This window comes from Bactrocera latifrons, unplaced genomic scaffold (genome assembly GCF_001853355.1).
Source record: "Bactrocera latifrons isolate USDA-ARS-PBARC rearing strain unplaced genomic scaffold, ASM185335v1 scaffold_45, whole genome shotgun sequence".
Taxonomy (NCBI): domain Eukaryota; kingdom Metazoa; phylum Arthropoda; class Insecta; order Diptera; family Tephritidae; genus Bactrocera; species Bactrocera latifrons.
The window spans coordinates 763791-778397 of NW_017537101.1; the positions used below are offsets into that span (position 1 = coordinate 763791).

Sequence of the window (14607 nt, forward strand, 5' to 3'; positions counted from 1 at the left end):
TTTAAGAACACGTTTTAATTATATAAAAAAAACGTGTTTTAAAGCATTTAGAATTTAAATTATAACTACGCAATACGTGAAAAAACAATTCTGTAATCAGAAGTCGAACACTGCTTACTGCTTGGAAGACCAACTTGGACAAAGCATATGTAGTTCACATATCAAATTTAGCATTCTTATTCAAAGAGTTAGAGACAGTTGTTCGTTGTCTGGTTCCGCCAGACCCTTACCCATCCTTATAGCTTCCATTTAAAAATAGCTTATCTTCAGACAATGACAATAATTTTGTCATTAAAATGTGCTACCGATATCTCATATATTTTAATAATTGAAGTGATTCGCAAACTGACGTCATCTTTACCGTTTTGGTATTTTTATGCACTCCATTGAAAAATGTACAGCGTTTGACGTGTTCTAATGTTGGGTTTTCCAGAATAAATTGCAAAATAAATAAAGAAAGGCTAATTTCGGGTGAACCGAAAATTTTGTACACTTGCAGCCTGAAAGAATTAAAGTTCGAGAAATTTCTTAAGGAAAATATGGAAGACCACATTTTATCTATTCCTGCCAGTAACAGATACTATTAACATGCTACATACTAAAAAATGTTCCCTGGGTTTCATTTCAATACCTCATTTACAATCACCAATCATATGGAGTAAAGTCAGCCGAATATTCAATAATTCTAATATTAGTTATATGGAGGTTAGGTCAAGTTTTCCCCGAATTTTTATATGGAGTATGACTGTTAGAGTAAAAAATGCTCACTCATTTTCAGTGGGATAACTCATATTGGCCGATATATGCGGTATAAAGTCACCAGGACATTCGAAAATCTATATATTAGGTACATACATATATGGAGCTTGAGGAAGTATTGGCCCGATTCAACCCACTTTTAATACACAGAGATGTTATTTTGCAAGAGTATAAAAATATATACAGGCAAAGTTATGTATGGTGAATTCTATTCGAACTATCCTTGAGCTATACAGAGATATAGTATATGTATGTATATATTTACTACAATTCAAAATAACAAGTGTGGAAGTTTTCTGTTTCTCGTCGCTCGACGAGGCTTTTTCCATTTTCGCAATCATTAACGAAGTTTGTATTTTAAATAATAACTGTTTTAGTGTAATTATTACATATTATTGTGTAGCTAAATTCGAATTGCACATTAAGAACTAATAATTTATTCTTTCTCTTGGAAAGGATCTTTCTGTATATATTTCGTAAGATTCTTATCACCATCTTCTTCCACTTTTGACAATTCCGAAAATCCTTCCTCGTCAACAAAACATATTTCGTGTCCGTCTGGATCGGCTAAGATGATGACACGCACCGTCGCCTTTCCCGGCGTGTCAAGCGTAATTAGTGGAGTCAATATAGTGCCGTTCGCTTGCTTAATAATCGCATCAATTGCAGGTTGAACATTTAACGGTACGGCAAATGCAATGCGACCATATGCTTTAGCCCGATTGATAGGATCGGTTAATTTTTTCAAAATTAAACGTGCTTGATTTTCGCCATAAAATAGTGTTATTGCATTAGAGTCTTCGACTTCCACTTTCATTTTTAATAATTCATGCCAATACGTTTTAGATGCCGCCAAATTGCTTGAATTCAGAGTGACGCTCATTACAGGATCAGTTTCTTTGGGTTGAGGCTCTTCAATTATATAGAATTTATAACCATCAGGCGATGTTAATACATGTAAACCTTGTTCCTGTGAAATGGGATAGTTTTGAGATCGCGCACGTTCAATTGTCTCTTTAGACTTAATGGTGATACCGCCGAAGTCATTACCTACAAATAAATACACATTTTAATATATATATAAATATGTACATATATAAGAATTTACACAATGAATAAAACGATTGTAAATTCCTAGAAATGTATTAGAAAAATAATACGTAACTCTGGAAACTTGTGCACGAATAATATACTCGCACTATGCAAGCATGCTATGTATGTATATGGATATATTTACTACAAACTAAACAATTATCTGCTGTAAACTACGTTCTATTTAATGAATGTATTTACCCAATTCGTATTCTTTTACACCATAATTGTAAGTGAGTTCAATTACGAAATGAGAGGATTCCGGTCCATAGCCAATCATGGTTTTACTCCACCGGTTGTCGTAAGGTCTATATAAATGTTGATACAGATATACATAATATTAACATTTATTAAATATAATTATTAAGTGCTATTCTCACCCATTACATTGCGCTTCACAGCCTTCTTTAAATTCTTCATGTCGAAGCACCTTAAAATAATTGCATTTAAATTATTAAAAATATAGGAACCTCACATGACTAGGTAGTTCAAAAACAAAACATAATATGTAGTAAAGGAACTTTCAGTACCTTCATGCCGAGTATATCTCGAAAGAAATATGCATTTTTTCCACGATTTCCAATCTTGAGCACATAGTGAAGCGTGCGACCCGGGATTTCAACATTCGCCATAGCGGTTTTATAAGAATAATTACGATTAAGTAAAATTGAACGCTTTGCGAATATCGGCAGCGAGCGACGTCCCAAGTTGATTGTCGACAATAAAATGCAAGGCATCGACACTTGGAAAGATTATATACATATATTTATATATACGCTGCAGTAAACTATTCAACAAGAAACCGGTTTTATTAACTGAAATACAAAAACAACTTGATGTGACGTTTTAGCTTTTATTTATCAAGAAATTCAGAGCAAAATAATAAAAAAAAAAGCTTAGTACATACATTCACGCATAAGCTGTTCTATCAGCTGTTCAACGACCATTACAGCGCTGCCACTTTCGGAATTTGTATATGATGATATTCACGGACAATAAAATTTACCTGAAACTTTTCTCGCCTTGCTTGATAGTTCTCAAATTATATAAATAGGTCCGTATCCAGCTCTTAAGTGATTGATCAAGAAAATAAATTCATTATTTCTCGACCCGTAGTCAAGTAATTTTGACAGCTGGTTACGCATTGCGAATGATCGACATTAGAAGAGCAAGAGAAAATAAACAAAGAAAATAAACTTGTGTGTAGTACGTAAAAATGTATTTGTATTGCGATTTAAGAAAAATGGATGAAGATTGGTAATTTTTATATACAATTTCAAGATGAACTATCTTTCATAATAATGATTTTAACTAATTGTAGGCTGAATTTAATGAATAATTTGAATTGTGGAGCCATGATGGCTGCCATGGAGATGGATGTTGAATTCCAATAAAAGAGCTTAAGAAGGTGAGATATTGGGTGAGTCCATACCTTAAGGAACGAAACGAAGCCTTGCGAAATTCACCATTTATTCGTTAAAAACTTTCGCATGCCACCGCAAGTTTTGGATGAACTTTATGAGATGATGAAGCCGCATCTACTTCCGAAATACAACAGCAGGCCAAAAGATTTTATTCGCATCAAAGCCAAATTGGCAGTGGTACTGCAGTATACTCTATACAATTTTTGCCAAAGTGTCTTTCTAACCGTGTTATGTTATATTCTTACAGATACCTACCTTTGGGGGATTTGCAACGCCACTTAGCTTCTTGCTATCGTATCAGCAAACAACATTTTGGCAGGATCGTGAATGACGTGTGTGAAGTATTATGTACCGTTTTGAAAAATGAAGTGCCCGATTGGACGGAACAAAATTTGCTAGAAATAGCTAATGGTTTTGAAAACCAGTGGAATTTTCCCAATTGTGTTAGCGCCATTGACGAAAAACTCATTAGTATAAAAGCACTTCCAAAAAACGGATGTATTTTTAATAACTACAAATAAGATCACATTATGTGCCTCGGTTGTACCAAAAAGTAATGCGAATTTTAAACCTTTGAACTTATTTCATTGAATTGTGTTGCTGGCAACCTGTATTACAAATTATAAATTTACCTATTTGGATATAGGTGCTTATAGAAGTGAAGGCGACACTAATATTATGAGAAGTTATAAGTTTGGTACCAGCATTCTGAATGACACCTGTCTATTTCATCCTGACACAGTAATTAATAAAAAAAAATACCGCATTTCGTTGTGGGAGCCTTATTGGATAGTAGGTGATTTAAGTATTGCAGCAAGAACACACTCACAATCGAAATGAATCCAACATAACTACTTACCGCGGAAGAAATTCAGATTATGGCAAATATATACGAAAAATATTAACAGACTATGTTAATTCTACTAATGGATCTGTTCACTAGCAAAAAAATGCCACTTTTGTTTAAAATCATATCAATATACAAGCAAAAACCATCAAGACTATAGCTTTTAGTTTTCATTTCAGTATAGTTATAAAAAATTTTAATCTCTAATGTTGTAAATTATTTTGTTGATTATTATATATTAATAATTATTCTTTCAATTTCCATTTTTTTTTCAAATTTTCAAAAATATATATAATTTAAATTTGACTACAATGTCACTTTCCTTCAAGAAGGAATTGTTGATTTCATGTTTCTTCGCAAAAACAGTATTGCCATATTCGCTTTTTATTGAAAAAATGTTTTAAAATTTAGTACTAGATTTCTTCAGAGCTAAATACTAGCAGAAGAAATTTCTTAAGCGTTTTTTATATGAATTATACAATGTTCAGACCGACCCTTTATGACACAGTTTCGGCTGTTGAGTGGTTTATCCCACTAATCTTATAAATTTATCAAGATTTCGCCATACAGCTCACTTCATCGAAATGATTTGAAACTGATGCACGCTAAATTTCTCTGTGCGACTCCGATTTTGCGCCATCTACTTGTCAGCATTAGAAATCTATTACATTATCACAGCTGATTACCGTACAATTCTGATACTGTGATACAGTATCAAGTCTCTAAATTTAAGATTTTAATAGCGGGATTCTGTAAGCAGTTTCTAATCTTTATTTTGTGGTAAAATCTCAATTTGTTACTGCTACTATTCACTAAACAGTCTCTAGCTTTAGCCTCAAAATATTGCCTCAAATTTGAGACCTGGTAGTTAGCGGGTCACAAACCAAAAAGAACTCTTGTCTGCCATTTTGAATATACTGAATGGTGAAATGTTTATTTCCGGATCTGGTTGATTAGCAATGTGCGATGAAATACAAAAAGTTAATGGAAGCTCGAAACCGGTGAATTGCGACTTGATGTTAGTTGAAGTTCTGAATTTAATGTTGTTGATGACAAACCGATGCTTTGAATTTCTATGTTATATTTGTTTCTTGGCATCAGCAACCTTTGCGAAAAATCATCTGTGGTGAAATTGACTTGCGAACAGGAATCTAACAGCGCTGTACCCAATCCATAGCTCCCCATTGAATCACGAACGAAAAAGTTTACTGTGTCAAGGAATATACTATCCAACGATGAATTATTCATATGTGTATGTACGGCTGCCTCCTGTGTAGGAAATAGTTGAGTAGCTGTTGGTTGGCCTGGAGGTGAACCGCGGTGAAGTAAACTATGGTGTTGTCGTGTACAAACCTTGCACCTGTGGGATGATGAACAATTGGCTACTTGATGTCCCTTTGCTAAGCAATTCATGCAAAGTCCAATTTTCTTGGCATGATCGAAACGTTGAGTTATGTTTAGCAACTTAAACCGCTCACAATTAAAAATCTTGTTGTTAAAACAGAATAGGCACGATATGGTAGAGCAGAAAAATGTGTAACCTTTTGGTTGACCCCTTTTCGGAGTCGAGTGATTGTTGAAACCTTGAGCTGTCGAAGTACTACCATGCGGGTTGTCGAGTGACTCCAGATACTGGCAGTGCCTTTCCAAAACTACGTTTAAATCTTCCCATGATGGCAGCGTTCTGAAATCTAGCGACTTCTTTCACCTTTTGTTGGTCTGTTCATCAGATTTCTGCAATATTAGATAAATTAGCATTGCTTGAGAAATGTGCCTGTCACTACCCAGTGATGTCAAACAACCATAAATGGCAGAAAATTTATCAATCAAATCATCTTCTTAGCTGAATGCCATTTGGTTTCACAACTGCTGGTAAATCAAATAGCGAATTTATTACTTCCAAGAAAATTAATGTTTTGTTGTCATAACGTACCTTCAATCGTTCTAACGCCTTTGGGTAGTTTTCATTTGTAACCTAAAACGCATTTACAGTTTCGAAGGCTTGACCTTGCAGATAATTCCGTAAATGATTGAATTTTTCAATATTTGTTAAATTGAACTCGTGATCAATTATTTGTTTGAACGATGTAATAAAGTTTTGATAATTCGAATACTTGCCATCAAACGTAGGAAGCTTAGGTGGTGGAAGTTTTGAACTTCATTGTATCACGCAAGTTGTATCCGAAAATGATACGTTGTTATCTTCTGCCAGTTGCGATTGGATAACCAATTTAGTCGTTATGTAAAGTTCTTCCAGGTTAGCACGTCGTCCTCAATATCCGATCTTTCGATTTCCGTTTGAATTATGAGAATCTGCTTGAAGTATGACTCCAGGATGCCTAAACGAAATTTGTATTCCGCCACTGAAAGAACCTTTCCACCTGGTCGTAGGCTAGCATCGATGATATTATATTTTTAATACGTGTGATATTTTTCTTGGTGCTGGTGCGTTGTTGTTTTAGTTCGTCCAAAGACATTGTAGAACGGGATTATATGTGCTTTTTATTAACTTCAAAATTATTTCAATTAATTATAATTACCCTTCTAGTGAGTAGTTAGGTAATAAATGGTTAGTTAATATATTGCAAAAAGGTATCAACGAGATTAATATTGTATATATGCGAACCAACAAATATGCGAATATCACCTGGACGAAGTGGTACTAGCAAAACGTAGCGGCGACAAGTAGATGTGCAGTGTTGTGTGCGAGCGATGCTGATGTGTTTAATGGTGAAGATCCACTGACGATGATGCCCCACGATGCAATCTAATACTGACCACGAAGCTCCGAAAAGATATGCGAACAACGAAAACAACTTACACGTGCCCCACGTTGGGCGCCAAAAAATGTAGGGCTATAAAGCTTTTTTTATAACCGCGCAAATTTATGAAACAGCGAAAAGTATCAGCGAAATTGTAGCAAAGGGACGAGTAACGTCACTGCAAGGTATTCAGATATTAGACTAACTTTATTTGCACAATTCTTCTCCTTAAATAATATTCTATACAATATTTCGATACCGCTAAATATGTACATAATTCCGCCTTGTATTAATTCATATATACATATATATGTATGTTATGTACTTCTAACAGTTCATAAAACTAAGTACCTACTTAACGCTATTGCTTCATATATAATTTAGTTATTAAAGAGGAATGTAAAAATGGGAATGCAGCTTACATATTCAACTGAGTACATGCTAAATAGGATTAACTAATGTGCACAAACAAACATACGTGTAATTGCGTGAGCGAAACACATCGTTAGTAAAGTGTACAGAGCAAACGCAAGCAAACACAATGCAAATACAATTGTTAACTGCATTGAGGTGAATGACTCCTACTGCTTAACCTTGAATGTTAGGCAAATAAGAAGAAGTAGAAATAGCAAAAATATATAAGAACATATGGTTTAAGTATGTAGTGGTCTGCAATCGGTGACCCAACACTTGTTTTAAAAACCTTATAGTATCTGAAGTTTATTTAAAAGCATATCAGAGTAATAATTTGTCTTTATAAATATAATATAATAAATTTTTATATTCTTGCAGAGTATAAACAGAGTTTTGTTCACCTAACGCTTGTACGTATCACTCAAAACTAAAAGAGATAGATTTAGAAAAGTTTAAATCCGAGTAACTGTCTATCTGCCCGTCCGTGCGATAATGCAAGCTGTAACGTGAGTAAAAGTATATTGATGAAACTTGGTATGCGGGTTTCTTAGTACAAAAAAATTATGAGTTCGTAGATGGGCGTTATCGGAGCACTGTCATGCCCACAAAACCCAAAAACCTATATAGCGTCGTAACTAATCACTAAATATAATATATATGTATTGTAAATATACTGATTCTGTTATTTCGCAAACGGGATTTTAGTAGCCAGGTGCCCCTTGGCCAAAAAATTTTCAAAAAGTGGTGTAATAAGTCTTTGTAGGAACCAGGGTAAAAACTTGGCGAGGGCTTCACTTTTTTGTGAAATCACATATCTCGGGACTTGGCTACTCAATTTGAACCAAACTTAGCATGTAATATTGTACAAACCACTAGCCACCGAATATTTGGACCGGTTATCTAAAGTGACTTTCGACCGAAAATATCGAATATACAATTTAAATTCAGAGCGAATTATTTTCTGATAATAATATATCTGTAAATCGAATTGAAAATAACTAATATTAAGACTTTCGAACCACCAGCTGACTTTACTCCATGTGAATAATGATTGTACGTAAGGCACCTTAATGAAACTCAGGGAACATATTTAGTGACGTTTCACGATAATATTGAATAGATAAAACGGGTCGGTACTACATATAATGATTTTTGTTTTTCTAACAAACCTTATGCCGAATATGTGGATCAGTGGATGAGTTTATATAGTATACATATTTTTACATATACATATATATGTATATATAATTGCTTAGATTCTGATCCTATTGTTAATATTTTACACCTTAAGGTATTTCCCCTACTTTGATTCTTACAAGTTAAGCGGATATAAAATGTTCGGCTGCACGCGAACTCAGCCCTTCCTTACGTGCTATTATGCAATTTTTTCTGATCTGATTATATATAAATTAAACTTTAGCCTCAACATACCGTGTATTCAAGTGTACGACTTCTAAACGACTGTAACTATGCAAAAAAAAATTCATGTAAGCGGTTCACAAAAATTGTTTTCAGTATCTTATTGTTATCCTTAAATATACATATCAAGCCATGTAATTTTGCGTATTACCTAACATATCGCTTTGGAAGACGTACGAACGAAGTGTTTCAGTGCACGTATTGCCCAATGAATTGTGTTACAAATGACAATTCTTTGGAATCCATAGTTTGCCATTCACCTTTCGGCGCACATATGTACCTGTAAATGGTTCCAAGCCGCCTGTGCTCAGTTCTGCCTGTACAGATGGTATTATTATCAGAGTTATAATGGGAAATTCATTCGCCGTATAGAGGTTCAGCCAATCAGCCAAAAGTAATCTGGTTTATACACTAAAATCTATTTCTCTCTAATGTACAAATATGGTATATTGTGTTGTGTGGGACCCGTGATATGATTGAAAGGTGTAATCGTGATTATATTCCAAATCTCTTTTAAAGTTGTACACATGACCTCATCGAAGTACCACAGCAGAGATGTTACAATACTGTTAACAACAAGTAAGGAAGGTCTAAGTGCAACTGAACATTTTATACTTGTGCATTTGCAACTTGCAAAGATCAGAGCCAGGCAAACACCTTAAGTTGTAAAACGTCAAGCAGAGGATCAGAATCACAGATATGTATATGTATACTACATACCATGATACCATAATTAGTATGTATACTCCATACTAGTAAAATGTTCCCTGAGATTCATTAAGTTACCTCTGATACCCAGTCCCGCGGATATTATATACCGGTTAGGTCAAGTTTCTACCCGATTTTAGGCACATAGATACACTGTTATTAGTAAAACACACTCCTTCATTTCCATATAAATATAAAGTCACCCAAACAGGTCATGAACTGTTTAATATAAACTTTTGCAACACCTGAAGGTATTTCTCCGTCTTTGATCTTTGCGAATTGCCATAGTATGTAATGTTCGGTTATATCCGAACTTAGTCTTCTTTACTTGTTTTTCGGTCCATTATAATATATATGATAGACGCGTTCTCGTTTCCGGAAATACCCATATACTATATGACGTACGATTTGTATAAGCAATCTAGTCTTCATAAATAATTTGGCACAAAAATTAAATACAAATACATGAACAATTAATTTACATAACGGAATAAAAAGTAGGAAACAATTATTCAAATAACATCAAACGGAAATTAAGTTTTCAAAATATTATTATCGGGTGTGTGCCAAATTTTATGGTTCAAGGAAAATTTGCGAGTAAATATTTCCGCAGTTGTTTACTTTGAAGTATGAATATATTCGTTAAGTAAAAATAACTTTTATAAAAAAGCACAGTTAGGGTATATACAAAAAGGAGTAAAGGGAAAAATTCAGTCTTATCATGCAGTACTAAACCATCTGCAAACTGGCTGAGGCAAAGTCTTCTTAGCATATATTATTAAAATAAATGGCATGAGATGATAATGACCAGGAGACTAACCGTTATAAAAGAATTATTCCTGAAAAAACACGTCAAATTTTATAGTAAAAACACAGAGAGCTTCATAGGAAACGGTGACAATACCTCAATAACTACTCGGCCAATACCTTAAGGTGTGGAATGTCAACCTGACGATCGGATTCAAGGCATAAATATATAATACAACTCATACACTGACCGACATATTCGGCATAAGGTTTGTTAGAAAAACAAAACTCATTATTTGTGGTAATGGCCCATCCATTCACAATTATCAGCCACATACTAAATAATGTTCCCTGGGTTACATTAAGGTACCTCACATACAACTACCAATCACATGGAGTAAAGTCAGCCGGATGTTCCATAATCTTAACAGTAGCTATATATGGGGAAAGGTCAAGTTTTTGCCAAATTTCATTTATTTAAGGCATAAAGATACATTTTTTATAAGTAAAACACGCTTTGTAATTTTTATTAAGATAACTCAAATACTGGCCCATATATGCAGCATAAAGTCTCCCGGAAGTTCGAAAATTTCTATATTAGGTACATATATGGGGGCTGGGCGAAGTATTGACCCGATTCAACACCGTTAGTGTATCAATTAATTGTTATCATCAGCACGGGGTTTCCCTCTGAACATCAATTGTGTTTACCATATGTTGACCGATATTTTCGGTCAAAGTAGATACTGAGGTCAACATATTTGGTACCTAGCGACTTGAATAGTATTAGTTCGATTTTTGGTCATAAGGAGGCATATTTTAAAGGAATTATTATTTGTATACTGGAGAGTGAAAGAATTTAATCGTATTTAAAGTTCCGCTATATGGGAAATAGATATGGTTGTACAAGAAAAAACGTTAACTTTGGCTGCACCGAAGCTAATATACTCTTCACAGGTGCATTTCTTTTAGTAACTAGAATGTTTAAGTAAATCTAAAAAGATTATATTATTTCTATGAACAATAACTCATACCAAATTTCATGAAGATATCACGTCAAATGCAAAAGTTTTCACTTTTTCCGTTGTCCTGATCGTTTATATAAAATAACTCTACATCTATCTCGCTTAGTTTTGGGTGATACGGAGAACCAAAACTCTGTAGCAACAGGTTGCAAGAGTATACAAATTTTTTGTATTTATAAAGACAAATAATAACTCTGATATGCTTTTAAATAAACTTCATGAAGCAAGTACTATTATTTGAACAATTTCGGAGAGTTGTTTATTTGACATTCTAAGCAAGTGTTTCTCGGATGTGCAAATATGTATGGTTTTTAAAACAAGGTTAGTATTTTACTATAAATATCTATAAGTTGCATATCGAAGTCTAGTCGTACTTATACACCCTTGCCATATGGTTATTTTAAATATGAAGTCAATACACCTACTTTTGTTGGGACTTTTAGTCCTTTCGGCTCAAATTAGCTTTACAAAAGCCGCTAATGTCACAGAATCATCTGATACTGAAGCCGAGGAAACAACTCAAGCTGTTGCAGACACAACTGCCAAAGCAGAGGCCGCTGAAGACCCAACTGATGCGAAATCAGCTGATTCTACAACCTCGACACGCGCGGCAGAGTCAACAACACTAACTGCTGTTTCAGAATCTTCAAGTACAGAATCTTCAAGCTCAGCATCTTCTGGAAGCAACAGTGCTGCAGCCAAAAAAAGACGTGCCGCAAAACGGGCAGCAAAGCGTAGAAGAAAACAAGCTGCTAAAAAAAGACGTCAAAATAAGAAAAAACAACAACGAAAGAAAAGAAGACAGCAAAAGAGAAACAACCGCTTCAATAGAAATTAAATCCTCATAACCAATTCAACAATAACATTACCCCAATGAATTTCCAATAATTTTAGTATTAATACAATTTAGTATAAAATAAAATTTCCTTTAATTATGTGCATACAGTATCAAATTTAAATTTTCGAATTTAATTATTTTATTTTTATAAAGGATGTAAGAATACGGGGGCATAGGGAAGTATTGACTCGATTCAACCTATTTTTGGTACACGGATATATTATTATCAGGAAAGGATTGTCTCTGAATTTCAATTACATATATATCCTATCTATTGACCGATGTGTTCGGTTAAAAGTCACTTTAAATAACTTGTATCCCATTATATTAATTACTTCGAGATTGGTGTACTGGGAAGTGAAAAAATGTAAAGGAATTTAAAGCTGTGCTATTTGCGAAGTAGGTGTGGTTGTAGTCGGATTTCGCCCATTTTTGTACTGTGACATAGGAATATGAGAAAAATGTCACCTACAAATTTCGTACAAATCGGTCAGTCAGAGAAATGTGATTTCACCAAAAAGTGTGCGGTGCTGCGCGCCTCGTTCAATTACACTGTCTCCTATAAAAACCTTCTTATACCATCTTAGAGGTAAATTTTAACGTCTATTTCGTATTTAGTTTTTGATTTATAGGGCTATCTTCCGATTTCATCCATTTTCACACCATCGGTATAAGGGAACTGTGGGACGACATTTCAAACTCCTTACGTACAGCTGCAACCGAAACCATCGGTTTTCGGAAAATGCAAAATAACAGCTGGTACGACGAACATAGTTACGATCGACCACAACACGTGTGGGATGTGATAGATGATATTGATATCGTCGGCCTCGATGATACCCGCGCTGTCAGTTCTGCTTTCTCCATACTAGACAAGGAGGCGAAGCAAATGGATCTGGCAGTGAACGAGGGCAAGACGAAATGTCTCCTGTCATCAAACAAACAGTCGTCGCACTCGCGACTTGGCTCACACATCACTGTTGACAGTCATAACTTTGAAGTCGTAGATAATTTCGTCTATCTTTGAACCAGCATAAACACCACCAACAATGTCAGCATGGAAATCCAACGCGGGATAACTCTTGCCAACAGGTGCTACTTCGGACTGAGTAGGCAATTGAGAAGCAAAGTCCTCTCCCGACGAACAATAACCAAACTCTATAAATCACTCATAATTCCCGTCCTGATATACGGTGCAGAAGCTTGGTCGATGACAACAACTGATGAGTCGATGTTGCGAGTTTTCGAAAGAAAAGTTCTGCGAAAGGTTTATGGTCATTTGCAAGTTGGCCACGGCGAATATTGCATTCGATGGAATGATGAGCTGTATGAGATATATGACGACATTGACATAGTTCAGCGAATTAAAAGACAGCAGCTACGCGGGCTAGGTCATGTTGTTCGAATGGACGAAAAAACTCCAGCTCTGAAAGTATTCGACGTTGAAGGAGAGGAAGACCTAGACTCCGTTGGATGGGCCAGGTGGAGAAGGACCTGGCTACGCTTGGAATATCCAATTAGCACCACGTAGCGAAAAGAAGAAACGACTGGCGCGCTGTTGTTAACTCGGCTATAATCGCGTAAGCGGTGTCTACGTCTAGTACTTCTATTTTTCAGAACTTTCTAGGATTATATTTTCAATGTCTTTAAAAGCCTCGAAAAGGCATTTCAGACAGCGTGGAAGTAGAACTGAGCTTCGAAATCGAAGATTTTTTCCCATCGATAAATATTTTTTCAATAAATAATTGTAGGCCGAAATTTTAGTCAAAAATCGCAACTCACAACTGTATCGTTTTTTAATGCTATCTGGTCAAAAAAAGGTATTCTATCGTACACATTTTCCTGCCATTTTTTTTCACAATTTTCGACATGGATTATCCCAGCATCAAGGCATCGACGAAATTAACTCAGTTTTTGCCGGTGAAACCTCCATCAAGGATCAGTGTTTATCGATGGCATAGTGAATGTAAACCAGGTCGTAGATAACTCCAAGACGAATTTCGTGAAGGTCGTCTAAAATTAGTTGTTTTTCTGCAAACTATTGATGCTGTGAGCATATCGATATTGCAAAATCCTCATTAATTTTACAAACTTCTTCAAATAAAAGAAAATATTGTTTAATAGTAATGCATATAAAAATATTATTAATTTCGATTTCGAATTATTACCATCTTTATTAGGAGAAACAATATACTGAAAATATTATATATTGAGGAATTGGAAGCTCATAAGAATAGTTTCCGAAAGTCAGCAATTCCTTGAGATTTCCGTGAGTGTTCATGCTTTTAAGTGAAGATTTTTATACTCTCGCAACAAATTTGCTAAGGAGAGTATTATAGTTTTGTTCACATAACGGTTGTTTGTAAGTCCTAAAACTAAAAGTGTCAGATATAGGGTTATATGCACCAAATTGATCAGGGTGATGAGTAGAGTTGAAAGCCGGATGTCTGTCTGTCCGTCCGTCCGTCCGTGCAAGCTGTAACTTGAGTAAAAATTGAGATATCATGATGAAACTTGGTACACGTATTTCTTGGCTCCATAAGAAGGCTAAGTTCGAAGATGGGCAAAATCG

The 14607-nt window shown here is 34.9% G+C and overlaps 1 protein-coding gene across 1 annotated transcript; it reads right to left on the bottom strand.

Moving 5' to 3' along the window:
- Positions 1–1000: 1000 nt before the first annotated feature.
- Positions 1001–2717, bottom strand: LOC108973053 (glyoxalase domain-containing protein 4). Its single transcript, XM_018940069.1, has 4 exons — positions 2382–2717; positions 2232–2281; positions 2053–2159; positions 1001–1809 (listed from the first exon to the last, which is right to left on the bottom strand). Exons 1-4 carry the CDS (start codon positions 2586–2588, stop codon positions 1196–1198), a joined length of 978 nt encoding a protein of 325 aa, XP_018795614.1. The 5' UTR covers positions 2589–2717; the 3' UTR covers positions 1001–1195.
- Between the last annotated feature and the right edge of the window lie 11890 nt (positions 2718–14607).